The 13806-nt window shown below is 31.4% G+C and overlaps 2 protein-coding genes across 2 annotated transcripts; both read left to right on the forward strand.

Moving 5' to 3' along the window:
• The first annotated feature begins 740 nt into the window (after positions 1-740).
• Positions 741-2651, forward strand: LOC100792407 (protein NODULATION SIGNALING PATHWAY 2). The gene has a single exon (XM_003530253.4). The coding sequence runs from the start codon at positions 811-813 to the stop codon at positions 2485-2487; it is 1677 nt and encodes a 558-aa protein (XP_003530301.1). The 5' UTR covers positions 741-810; the 3' UTR covers positions 2488-2651.
• An 8427-nt stretch (positions 2652-11078) lies between these two features.
• LOC100791171 (kinetochore protein SPC24 homolog) lies at positions 11079-13620 on the forward strand. The gene is made up of 5 exons (XM_003529124.4): positions 11079-11426; positions 12640-12781; positions 12880-12981; positions 13165-13238; positions 13371-13620. The coding sequence occupies exons 1-5, from the start codon at positions 11246-11248 to the stop codon at positions 13475-13477; spliced, it is 606 nt and encodes a 201-aa protein (XP_003529172.1). The 5' UTR covers positions 11079-11245; the 3' UTR covers positions 13478-13620.
• Positions 13621-13806: the final 186 nt, after the last annotated feature.

Raw genomic sequence — 13806 nt, forward strand, 5'->3', positions numbered from 1 at the left:
CTATTAACTAATCAATTATTTTACTATAATATGGAATAGTGATATCACCTGTAACTTGGGTTGCCCATTTAGTTTCGCGTTCCATCGCAGCTGCCAAAAGAGGAGACAGACTTTGCATGCAACCTTGTTCCAATAAAACTCCGTAAAAACTGCGTGAAAGTGATTCGTGATTTTCTATTCCTATCATGTAAAGATAACGATTGGCCAATAATTTTGTTATTTTATTATTTTATATGATGTGATTTCAATATATATTACTAATATTATAGTAATCATTAAACCAGTGAATTAATTGATAATAAGCTAATTATGTAATTTTGTTAAATATGAAAAAAAAAGTTTTAACCCTTATAATTATCTTATCTAATTCAAATAAAATACTTCTGGAAAAATATATATGTAATTTCTAAAAAAACATACATATTATTTTATTAATGTAACTTTGTATTAGTGTTTCTTTTAAAGGATATGCCGGGCTTGGTGTTCAAGTTTCACAGGTTAAAATATCAGCTAAAAAAAAAAAAGAAACAGATGTGATATTAAAATATATGCTAAATGGTTTCACTATAAAACCATCTACTTATATATATAATATTTGTTTATTCAATCTATTGCGTGAGTTTTGCGGAATAAGATAATGCCTCATTAAAATATAATTCATGCTATTTTAATTAACATATGGATTTGGCTGAAAGTGAGGGGAAACAACCTTTCCCCTATTATAAATAAGCAAACATTATCACACATTAAAACTCCCCAAAACAAGAATCCCCTTCTTTGTAGTGTGGAAAAAAAAAACTAATAGTAAAGATGATGCAGTCAGAGGATCTGCAATTCCAATGGCCATTCTTTGAAGACATGAACTCAACTTTTGATCAAGGTGTTGAGTCCTATGGTTTCACCACCATGGATGACCATGTTGGTAATTGTGAACCTTATGGCTTCACTATGGATGACCATGTTGGTAATTGTGAACCTTATGGCTTCACTATGGATGACCATGTCGGTGATTGTGGCCTCAGTACTCTATTGAGCACTCCAGGGGATTCTACTTCTGAAATTTGTTCCATCCCCTTTCCTTCCTCCCCCATGTTCTCCAATGATCATATTCATATCCAATACCCAATCAATGAAGAAACCATGGACCTTCCATCACTGATGGAATTGGATGATTTTTATTCCATCTTGGATACTCAAATTATTAGTATTCAAGGTCATGGAGAAAGTGAAGGGAGCTTCTTCCCTTCACAGAATTTGTCAAGTGAGGTGGAAAATGCATGGAGTCCAACCCCATCTGTGATGTCAGAATTGTCCACAAATCAAACATCACCATTGACCTTACCACTAGAAAACATGGAAATTGAAAAACAAGTGAGCCTTCCACACTTGTTGAAGGCCTATGGAGAAGCCTTGGAGCAAGGACAAAAAGCACTGGAAGAAGTGACTTTGAGGCGCATAAGCCAGAAAGCTAGTCCACTTGGTGAGTCTTTAGAGCGCTTTGCATTCTACTTGTCCCAAGGCATGACAAATCATGGAGACTATCTCAAAGGGGAGGCCTTCAAGAACTTTGGGATTACTTTGAGGGCACTCTATCAAGGATTCCCAATTGGGAAAATTGCTCACTTTGCAGCTGTTTCAACAATTCTTGAAGCCATGCCACAAGATTATGATGTTGTGCACATAGTGGACTTTTGTATTGGACATGGTGTTCAATGGCCTCCAATGATTGAGGCTATTGCACACATGCACAAAACATTGAAATTGACAACAATCAAATGGGGTGGTGAGGGTTCTGAATGTGTCTCTAGTCCATGCAATTTTGATGAAACTAGAAGGCAGCTCTATGAGCATGCCAAATCCTGTGGTTTGAAGTTGAAGGTAGAGGAGAAAGGCGTGGAGGAATTGGTTACTGAGATTAAGAAAATGAACAAAAAAGGTGGGAGGAGAGAGTTTTTGGCCTTCAATTGCATGATTGATCTGCCACATATGGGAAAAGTAAGGAGCAGAAAAAATGCCTTGCAGTTTCTAAGGGTAGCTGAGGAATTGATCAACACCTCTGGCAACAGGGGAATTATCACTTTTGGGGATGGGGGTGCTTTTGAGAAAGTGAAAAATAACTTGAATTTCTGGTCATTTTTTTATGGACACTTGGTGCATTACCAAATCTTGTTAGAATCAATGGAATCACATTTTCCAACCCGTTTCTCAGAAGTGAGAATTGCCATGGAGCAATTATTTTTACAACCTTGCATCTCTTCTCTTGATTGGTTACAAACATGGGAGGAGATGAAAAGGGGTGACCATCTTGAGGCAGAGACTAGTTTAGAAGGTTGCCAATTAAGCAAAAATATCTTAATGGAAATCAGAGAAGTGTTGAGAGAAAGTGAAGGTTCCTATCAGGCCAAAATTGAAGGACAACATGACAATGAACTAGTTTTGGAGTACAAAGGAACTCAACTATTAAGATTTTCAACTTGGAAAAACTAAAGCTAAATGGTTAAGGACTAAGGAGTTGAAAATACTGAGTGTATACTAATCAAAATTATACAATTAAATGGTAGTAGTTATTGTAATTTGTACAGATTCATGCTCACATCAGTCATATGTACCCCCAAAAATTATATATAGACGTATATTCTTTTTCCCCATAATATCATAGCTTGTTCGCAAATGCATTAGCTTTCTTTTATTGTTTCTTGCACCTTAATTAAATAAAGTGAATGAGAATACAAATAAAAGAAAAGTTGCACTTCTGTATTGGATTTTTGTCAAGCAATAAAAACACATTCAACATAATCATATCGTCCTCCTCTATTTGTCAGATAAAACTAAAAATGAATTACAATTTGAATTGAAGGAGTAACTAAAAAAGTGAAGATAATCAATTCATTAAATTCAATCTAAAGTATTCATATCATTGCAGGTTGAATTTATCATTTTTTTAAAATCATTTACCTTTATAAAACTATTTTTAAATTAAGTAATTTCCAAAAAATTCAGTATTTCAAAGACCAAAATTTACTCTCTTTTTTTTCCTTTATAGAAGTGGATAGTTCATTTTGAACTGTAATATATTTTCAACTGCATGGATGTACTACTGAATTCAATGTTTTAAAAAGGTAAATGATTTTTTTTTCAAAATAAAAAGCATAGTTCATTTTACTTAAAATGTGATAATAATGGAGTATTTTAATAGGATAAAAATAAATAACCTTCGTACTATCTTTCTAATTTGTATAAAAATATTACTACAATTTTTTTTACCTCAAAGTAAAGATGTTGGTGACTCCATGTTTTTCAATTTTTTTTATCAAAAAATCACTAGAACTAAATCTAAAAAACATAAGCGGTTTGATTTTTATTTAAAATAAAATTTGAATCAAATTAAATCAATATTTTATAGTTTGGTTCAGTTTTATAATTTTTATCAAAATATTATTTCACTAAAATTTATATACTTCCTTTTCAAATTTTAAATTAAATTACATTAAAAAAATTGTTAATAACAATCTACGAAACTTATTAATATGTTAAATCTTCTACAATAAAAAATTATCAAATTTTTATCAATTTTAAATCAAACATATCTAAAAAAAAGTCGACTAAAAAAGAAAGTGATATACATTGTATACATTTATATATACATACATACATACACACACACATATATATATATATATATATATATATATATATATATATAACACTACAAACACTGTAAAAATCAAGTGGTATACAAATAAAATGTATAATATTAAAGTAATATAAATGTTAGTATAAGTATTATGATTTATTCGATTTCAAAAATACAAACAACAAATTGAACCAAATCAATTTTTTGAGAAAAAAATCATCCAAAAAATCTAGAAAGAATCAATTTGGATCAATTTTCAATTTTTTTGAGCAATTTTTGGTTTTATTTTGGATTGGTTTGGATTTGAACACCCTTTACCTCAATACAATTGTTAAGGGAATCTAATCAAGTGACTAGACACATGTGACTAATGTATTAAAGTTAAAGTTGAATTATTTGAATATTATTAAAGTTCAATACTTGACAAAAATAATTATTGGTTAGACTTTATTTATTTTTTAATCAAATAGAATAATCAGAGTTCCATTTCTCCCTATAAACCGGAGGATTAACCCCAATAAATATTATTAAAAGAATTTAATTTAATTGATTAAATATTTTTATAAATAAAAAATACAATATCATTATAGAAGATTGTGATGAATTTAATTTTGATCCACAAAAACTAGTATAAAATTCATATTCATATATTATTACAATCACCCACATAAAAAAAAATATATACTATCTACTATCCTTATATAAACAAGGTCCTGGATGGCCTGCTGTCGCAATGTGGTGCTCCCGTTTTCCGCCTAAAAATGTCAACATCAATCTTTAGTGACGTGTCGACCTAACAAATTTTAACATTCACACTTTTTTTTAATAAAAAAAATTTAAATGAGTTACTCGATGCTGTACCCATTCCAAGACGTTTGCATTTTCAAAAACCATAATTAATGCGATACCAATTATCTTCCTTCATAATTTGGGAACGCACAATTATCTAGTTGATAGAAAACGCACATTCTCTCTCCACGATTTCCTATTCTCATCCTCTCTCTCATTCTCTTTCTTTTTTTTTTCCTACCCGTTCTTCATTCTCTCTCATTCCACTACAATTGAAGACAATGCTTTTGTGCTGTTGTTCTCCAAATACTGGACGAGAATGAGGGAATCCATCACTCTCCTATTGTTTTGGCCGAAAAACCGAAAGGTTGTTGCTTGGTTTGCCTGTTGGTTTCTCTCACGTGAGGAAAACCCAAAGGCTCAAGCTTTTTTCCTTGGTTTGATAGTTCTTTGGTTGGTTTGGTCGAAAAATGATTTCTGGGTTCTTTTGTCTCCTATCCTTCTAAGTTTTCTTTTTTCATTTGATTGTTTTGGCCGAAAAACCCAAAGGCTGATGCTTGGTTCTTTTCTCTCCCGTGAGGAAAACCCAAAGGCCGAAACTTTTTTGCATGGTTTGGCAGTTGTTTGCTTGGGTTGGCTAGAAAATGATTTTTTCTAGGTTCTTTTCAAAACTATTCTTTCTGTGGTTTTGTTTTCCGTTTGCTTGGTTTGACCAGGAAATGATTTTTTGATTCTTTTCAAGACTATCCTTTTGCGTTTTGGCTTTTCATTTGCTTGGTTCTTTCTCCATTGATTTCTGGGTTCTTTTCCAAACTATTCTTCTGCGTTTTCGTTTTCTGTTTGCTTGGTTTTGACGAAAAACTCAAAGGCTCTTGCTTGGTTGTTTTCTCTTCCGAGAGGAAAACCCAAAGGCCGAAGCTTTTTTGGCTTGGTTTGACAGTTCTTTGCTTGGGTTGGTCGGAAAATGATTTTTGGGTTCTTTTCAAGACTATCCTTCTGCATTTTGGTTTTTCATTTGCTTGTTTCTTTCACCATTGATTTCTAGTTTCTGTCGGTACAAAAGCTTGGATTTTTTTGTGATCCTCGACATTATTTGACCGTGGTTGTGTATTGTTCTTCCTTTATACAAAATTTTAAATTTTTTGCTTGGTTGTTTTCTCTTCCATGAGGAAAACCCAAAGGCTGAAGCTTTTTTGCTTGGTTTGGCAGTTCTTTGCTTCGGTTGGCTGGAAAATGGTTTCTGGGTTCCTTTCAAGACTATCCTTTTGTGTTTTCCTTTTTCGTTTGCATGGTTCCTTCTCCATTGATTTGTGAGTTCTGTCAGTACAAAAACTTGGATTTTTTTTGTGATCCTCGACCTTATTTGACCGTGATTGTGTATTGTTCTTCCTTTATACAAAAGTTTAAATTTTTTGCTTGGTTGTTTTCTCTTCCGTGAGGAAAACCCAAAGGCCAAAGCTTTTTTACTTGGTTTGGTAGTTCTTTGCTTGGGTTGACTGAAAAATGGTTTCTGGGTTCTTTTCAAGACTATCCTTTTACGTTTTCCATTTTCCCATTCTCTCTACTCATTCTCCCTCAGTTCTCTCTTCTCCCTCATTTCTCTCTCCCCAATTGGTATCTTTCCATTCTCTCTTCTTTGTTCTCCTCTATTTTTCGTTTTTTTTTTAAATTATCTTCTGCCAATTTTGCTACAAGAGTTGTTGCTGATTTTTTGCAACAATATGATTCACAGGGCTCTCTGGAAGAATAAAGATGTCATTTTTATCTATTTTTTTTTTCATTTTTTGTCTAATTTTTATCTATTTTTTTGTTGTTGATTATTCTCCACTTTTTGTTTCTCCTCTATTCTTTTTCATTTTTTTTAAATGATCCTTTGTCATTTTTGCTACAAGAGTTGTTGCCGATTTTTTGCAACAATATGATTCACAATTAAAGTCTTGAAGAATAAAGGTGACATTTTTATCTATTTCCCCCCCTTTTTTTTGTCTAATTTTTTGTGGTATGATTTTTTGTGGTTTGATTTGTGGGACAGGCTAACAACGGTGGTGAAGGTTTGATCTTCAAATGAACAAATAAAGAAACTGCCACCCAAAGCGTTATTTGGAATATATTAGTTGCAATTTTAAAGATTTTTCCTCCACATTTTATGTTTATTGTGTCTATAGAATTCAAACTCAGATCATGTAACATTTTAAAATTTCTAATTTGAATTTGGATTGTTATATCATTAAGGTTAATATAAAATACTTTAACTATTATTATTAATTTATTTATTCAATTATTAACATGTAATTTGAATTATTGTATGATTAAGGTTAATATATAATACTTAACTATTATTATTAATTTATTTATTCAATTAGTAACATGTAATCAATTAAAAATTTATTTAATTTATTCAATGTTGATGCTAATAGTAATAGTAAACATATTATTCATTTCTGAGTTCTAACACTCAACTGCAACATTTAATGTTGTACTCTACCAAAAAAATTATTTTTCAAATGGGATTGAAAATGTGGAAATAAGTACCGTGTAGAGTTGAAATAATTACCGTGTAGAAAATTTAAGTATCGTATTTATTAATGTTAGATTACTGAGAGTTGAAATAAGTACCGTGTAGAAAATTTAAGATGTTACGCTAATGTTGATAATAATTCACCATTCTTATGACTCTACGAAGGGTTTTACAATAGAAAATTAACTTTTTTTTATCAGAAAAAAATAGCATTGTCTACCGTCCATCATAATAAAATAAATAATTAATAAATATAATTTAAAAATATCAAAGCTAAAAAATTAACTTTTAAAATTTAATCTATTCAAATAAAACACGGTAGATGTGAGGATTTATTATCAAATTTGTCATAAAAAATAATTCAAATTCGTCAATGTCAATCAACATTTATTAATTTTTGATCTTTTGCGTTTAACTTGCTTCAGTTTCCCTTGAATGAATGATTCTTGGGTTGTTTGAATTTTGTTGAGCTTTCACTTCAATTTCTGGAGTTCGAAAGATCATATTTTTAATTTATATTCATTTTCTATATTTGTTTCAATGATTATTGATGGATTTGCATTTTAAATCAAATGACCGAAATCAATTTGCATGGGAATAAATAATTATCAATACTAGTACATTTAGTCATCATTATAATAAATTAATTTTATTTTTAAATTTAAATGTTAACATAATATTAATGTTTCAAATGAAAAATAAATAATTAATAAATATAGTTTAAAAATGTCAAATATAAAAATTAAACTATTACAATTTAATTTATTCAAATAAAACACGGGAGATGTTTGGATTTCTTACCAAATTCGTCATCAAAATAAATCAAATTCGTCAATGTCAACCAGCTTCAATTTTGTATTTGTTTTTTCTGTAATCATTGTCAATTTATTAATGTTTAATTAATAAGCATATTTTTTTCATATTTTTTTTCGTATTTTTGCTACTTTTCATTTCAAATGCATGAGTATAGTTGTAGTGTTAATATTGCTGCCATAGCTGTAGTGTTTTGAATTGGTTAGTTTTTGTGATTTGTGACCCTTTTTTTTGTTTCTTGAGGTCAATACTGTTGGTTTTGAATTTAACAAGAATTTTTTGAAAAGGTTGGATTTTTGGTTCTGCTTTAGATTCCACGGTGTGATAGTTTGTGGTGGATTTACATTTTATTATTTGTGATTTTCTTTATAAAGTTTTATTAGGAGATTGAAATGATGACAATTTAGACGTTGACTTATTCCTAATTAGTAGGTACTTAACAATCAATCTTAAATATTACACTATCAATCGATTTTCATTTCAAATTAATAGGTACTTAACAACAAATAATCATAATTTTCGAATTAATAAGCATATTCTGTTAGGTTATCGAAATAATGATAATTTAGACGTTGACTTATTCCTAATTAGTAGGTACTTAGTAATCAATCTTAAATATTACACTATCAATTTTAACATATTGTTCAAACCAGCTTCAATTTTGTATTTGTTTTTACCGTAATCATTGTCAATTTATTAACGTTTAATTAATAAGCACATTTTATTTATATTTTTGTTAGTTTTCATTTTAAATTAATAGGTACTTAACAATGAATTTTAAATATTCTGTTAGGATATGAAATTTATCATAATTTTCGAATTAATAAGCATATTCTGTTAGGTTTATGCTCTGTAATTTTTGTGTGTATTGCTTTCTTTAATTTATGGTGGACGGGATTCAATCAAAAAGAAGAAAAAAAACATGCAGTCAACAATTTGAAGGCACATACAGACACCACTGATATTTGATTGTAGCCATGTGCATCCTAAAGGTTCTTCTCATATTTTTATTAATGTTGTAAGATTTTGGTTACCATCTATAATGTTTTATGAATTTTAATTGTAGATTAAACGTGGACGAAAAGTTTATGCTCAGTAATTTTTGTGTGTGTATTGTTTTCTTTAATTTATGGTGGAGGTGGAGGAGATTCAATCAAAAAGAAGAAAAAAAAATGCAATCAACAATTTGAAGGCATGAGTAGTCATGTGCATCCCAAAGGTTCTTTCATGTGCCTTCTTCTCATATTTTTTATTAATGTTGTAAGATTTCGATTACCACATGTAATGTTCAATTTTAATTGTAGGTTAAACGTGGACAAAAGATTTATGCTCTGTAATTTTTGTGTGTATTATTTTCTATGATGAAGGGGATTCGATCAAAAAGAAGAGAAAAAAAATTCAGTCAACAATTTGAAGGCACGGTCCGACACTACTAATATTTAGTCATGTGCATCTTAGAAGTTTTTTCATGTGTCTTCTTCTCATATCTTTATTAATGTTGTAAGTTCAATACCTTTGAATATCAAATAATTTTTCAATTTCTTTTTAATTTTGACTAAACAATTTATGATTTGCTTTGATTAATTATAAACTTATTTTGTTGACTTATATTTTTTCTCAAATCTTTTTGGCTGTCTCTTGATGTTTCATGACTTAGTGTTCTTAATCTTTCATGACTTAGTGTTCTTAATCTTTCATGACTTAGTAAGATACATATTATTGTACATTCTTTCTTTTATTTTAAATAATATCAAACAATATATAATATTAACATGTTGCCTTAAATAAGGGTATGAGCCCATCTATGTGACCAAAGTCTAGTTACAATGAATAGTAGTTATCTTTACTATTGCGTTTAACTTTACCATCAATAGTATTGAATGAAATTAAAACATTTTTTTTCTAGCTCTAAAAAGGAGATTACCCACGGCAAAAACACCAAATGGGGGCACTTTTACAAATTATTTACCAAAAATGGGCTCTTTTGCAATTATTTTCAGGGGGGTCTATTTTTTTATTACAAAGTGCCCCCTAGACAAGCGTCTCCACTGTACACGTGACATGTGGCACAACAGGTAGCGCCCCTGACGCGGGCGCCTTTGGTAGCGCCCAGGGGTCAGGCTCCACTGGTGGCGCCCCTGCTGCAGGGGCTACTGTTGGTTCAAGGCAATTATTCGGCTTACCCCCCCCCCCCCCAGCCTCTTCTTCTCACACCCCCCAGCCTCTTCCCACACCCCCACCCCAAAATTGTATATTTTTTAATTTGTTTATCAAAAATTTAAATTTTGTTTCATTTTTGTTATTAGTATTATTTGTTATTTTTTTATATTCCCACACCCCCACCCCAAAATTTCAATAAGATTATTTTTTATACACTCTAAATTGTATATTTTTTAATTTGTTTATCAAAAATTTAAATTTTTTTCATTTTTATTATTAGTATTATTTGTTATTTTTTTTATTCCCACACCCCCCACTCCAAAATTTCAATAAGATTATTTTTTATACACTCTAAATTGTATATTTTTTAATTTGTTTATCAAAAATTTAAATTTGTTAATTTTATATTATTGTCACTTCAACGTTTCAATCTTATTGTGCAATGCTTTTAAAATAAATAAAAATAAATAACCATAATGTTAATGACACATAAACCAAAAGTGATCTCTAACGTAATTTAATGACCAAATCAAAAAAGAATTGACCAAATCAAAAAGCATTTTAAAACATTTTAGGATTTCAAAATGTATTTTAGGTGAAAATGTATTTTATTGAAAATGTACTTATATATACTTCAAAAAGAAAGAATAATAAAATATAAAAAAATAACAAATGATACTAATAATAAAAATGAAAAAAATTTAAATTTTTTATAAACAAATTAAAAAATATACAATTTAGAGTGTATAAAAAATAATCTTATTGAAATTTTGGGATGGGGGGTGTGAGAATATAAAAAAATAACAAATAATACTAATAACAAAAATGAAACAAAATTTAAATTTTTGATAAACAAATTAAAAAATATACAATTTTGGGGTGGGGGGTGTGGGAAGAGGCTGGGGGGTGTGAGAAGAAGAGGCTGGGGGCAGGCGCCTGGCTGCGCTGCGCTAGCAATAGGGTCTGCAGCAGGGGCGCCACCAGTGGAGCCTGACCCCTGGGCGCTACCTGCTGTGCCACGTGTCATGTGCACAGTGGAGGCGCCTGTCTGGGAGGCGCTTTGTAATAAAAAAACAGACCCCTAAAAAATAATTATAAAAGAGCCTCTTTTTGATAAATAATTTGTAAAAGTAACTCCATTTAGTGTTTTTGCTGATTACCCACGGCCACCCCATCAAACGCAGAGAGAGAAAGAGATTATAATCCAAGAACGCAAATTAAATGATGTTTCCCTCCTTGGAAAGGTAAAGAACAAAATTTCAAAGTCGAAACCCCAACGAACCAATTTTCAAATTTTCTCTCCGACCTCTGAAGAAGCGAATTCCAGAGTGATGGCAGAACCTTGGAGAAACATCGACGTGGAAAAGCTGATCTCGTACAGTGACGACCTCGTCAAGGTATTGTCGCAGGGTCCGCGCGACTTCAACAACCTCTCCCACTCTCTCCAACAAAAGCTCGCCCTTTCTTCCTCCTGCGACTCCGACCTCGACGATGTTCGCTCTTCTCTCCAAGGTTAACCAATTCTACACTTCTTTCTCCTTTTTCTTTTACTCGCTAGTATTTATTTCACTATAGTTCGTAGGTTTAGTTTTCCAATCTTGCAAACGGAAACACTAAAGTGAAATTAAAACGTGGGACTTCGACGCAATGATTCGGGTTCAGTTGGCAACAACACACGCTGAACTTGTGGGGAGGGACTTAAATTTGATTCCGCATAACTCATTCTTGGAGGGAGGTTTAGAGTTTTAAGTGCGACTAAATTCGAAATCGTGGATTAGTCTCATAGTTGATCCAAAGGACTAAAATTTGTGGGGGTGTCAGAAGCAGACACCCTAATTACGGTAGTTAAAAAAATGTGGGAGTATGAGGTTTTAGATTTGAGTTTTCCTTTTTGTGATAATGGATGTTGTACTAAGAAAGCCTTTTTGTTGATGAAAAGGAACGTGCATTTTTTCTGTAGTTGTTTGCCATGTGTCTTTGGCTGGTGAAGAGACGCGCATTTCTCATATTACTTTACCTTTACTCAGTTTAAAGGAGTCAGATTCAATTTTATGTACAATGCCAATGCGAATATTTCACTTGGGGTTTTAGTGCCAATGTTTGTAGCAATAGGGTTTGTTTCCATTAGGATTTTTTTCACCCTATTTATCATTTTTCTATTTGAGATGTTTTGGTGTGAAGGTTTTGATCCCCAAGTTTTGATTACAAACAAGTCTTGTTAACATTATGAAGACTTGAGTAATAATATGAATCACTATGAATGGAGTTGATGTATTTCGATGTTTTATTCCCCGTCTTGTTTGTGGTTTTAACTTTGAAATTATTTGATTTTATATTTTAATTTAAATAATGGTAATGGATACTAAAAAATTAAAAATGCTGGTGGATTTGATAGAAAGTTTCTAGTGATTCAATTGGAAGTGGATTTTGTGTATGCTAATTGCTACTGATTACAAAGGTTTTAAATTGCAGTGTGGTTGTGATTTCGTCACATTCCTTAACATTGCAGGAAATTGTGCACAAATGTGGCCACAATTGTGGTCGCAAACACCCCAAAAACCTTAATGTTAAAACCTAAATTTTGGCTGCAGACTTCTTTTTAAAACCTTGATTACAAATGCAGCTAGAAATTCTACTATTTCTTGAGTAGTTCATACTACTGTTGTCTGCTGTGAGAGGATCTTCTTTATTGTATTATGCTGCTGACTGTGCTTGTATGAATCAGACTATCAGAAAAAGGTAGATACATGCAAGCAGAAAATAGAGGAAGCTAGATCCGAGACTGCTGCTGATGCAGACCTGGATCTGCTACAGAGAGAACTGGAGGAAGAACTTGAGAAAGAACACTTGTTGAAAGAGGAGTTTAGATAAGTCTCTAGTGGTTTTTGTCTTTTCAATTGTATGCTCATTTTGGATTATTAGCTTTCCAGCATGGTATATCTTACCATCTATCTCTTGTCAACACAGGCATCGGCAATGAATTTAATGATCTAGAACAACAATGGATTTCTGTTCAAGAGCAAAAGAAGACCTTACAGAAAATTGAGAAAAATAAGCAGAGGACACAGTAAGTAAATTACAGAACTTAAATCTAAGATAGTAAAGATGCCATGTACATTTGATTTTCTGGTTACTCATGTTTTCTTTCATGTTAGAATCTCTCAGTTACTTGTTCTAAACTTATGAGTGTTTGACTTTAACGTATTCTACATAAAGTGGAACATAAATGCACTCTTCTCTTCTGTTTCAGGATGGTACTTTCAATGTATGCTTCTGTCACAAATATTGTGCCTAACTTGGATGAACATTCCAAAATTTCAGGCTGTATCCTTTTGATGAATTTACTAATTCTGTCTCTTCATCTTTTTCTTCTGGTATTGTATATATGATATTGTCTGTTGATCGTTCCTCTTAAAAAAAAATAAAAATTGGTTGCTCCTTAACCCCCAATTGCAGATATTGTGGAAAAGGATAAAGATGCTGTTGAGAAGTTTGAATATGACACCTCAAAGATGACTGCCCTTGATATATGTAATGGTATTTGGAAAATAATAAGTGAATGATCCATGTCAACCAAATAAGTTGATACATGCAACAATGTATTATTTCTCAATTTTGAGTGGCATCTTAGTGATCTTGCAATTCACTTATTGGTGTAAGAATTCAATGTTTTAATTTATTATGAATGAAAATCTTGCAATGTTGATATTTTGACTACTGAGAGGGGGTAATATAGCTTGCAATACTCAGTTTCATCGAGTGGCTTTTCATCAATAATCAGATACTAGTTTGAATCTTTTCGTAGTTGGCCTATCAACTAGTGTGCAGTACACTTAAGCATATATTTAAAAAATCAGCAGTTTCAAGCTACCAGAGGTCTCTGTGTGAAGAT

The sequence above is a fragment of the Glycine max genome, chromosome 7, assembly GCF_000004515.6.
Source record: "Glycine max cultivar Williams 82 chromosome 7, Glycine_max_v4.0, whole genome shotgun sequence".
Lineage (NCBI taxonomy): Eukaryota > Viridiplantae > Streptophyta > Magnoliopsida > Fabales > Fabaceae > Glycine > Glycine max.

Coding starts and splice junctions, on each gene's coding strand:
- LOC100792407 (XM_003530253.4), top strand. CDS start 811: ATGATGCAGTCAGAGGATCTGCAATTCCAATGGCCATTCTTTGAAGAC.
- LOC100791171 (XM_003529124.4), top strand. CDS start 11,246: ATGGCAGAACCTTGGAGAAACATCGACGTGGAAAAGCTGATCTCGTAC. Junction 11,427..12,639: donor TGTTCGCTCTTCTCTCCAAG/GTTAACCAATTC, acceptor TGTATGAATCAG/ACTATCAGAAAAAGGTAGAT. Junction 12,982..13,164: donor AAAAATAAGCAGAGGACACA/GTAAGTAAATTA, acceptor CTTCTGTTTCAG/GATGGTACTTTCAATGTATG.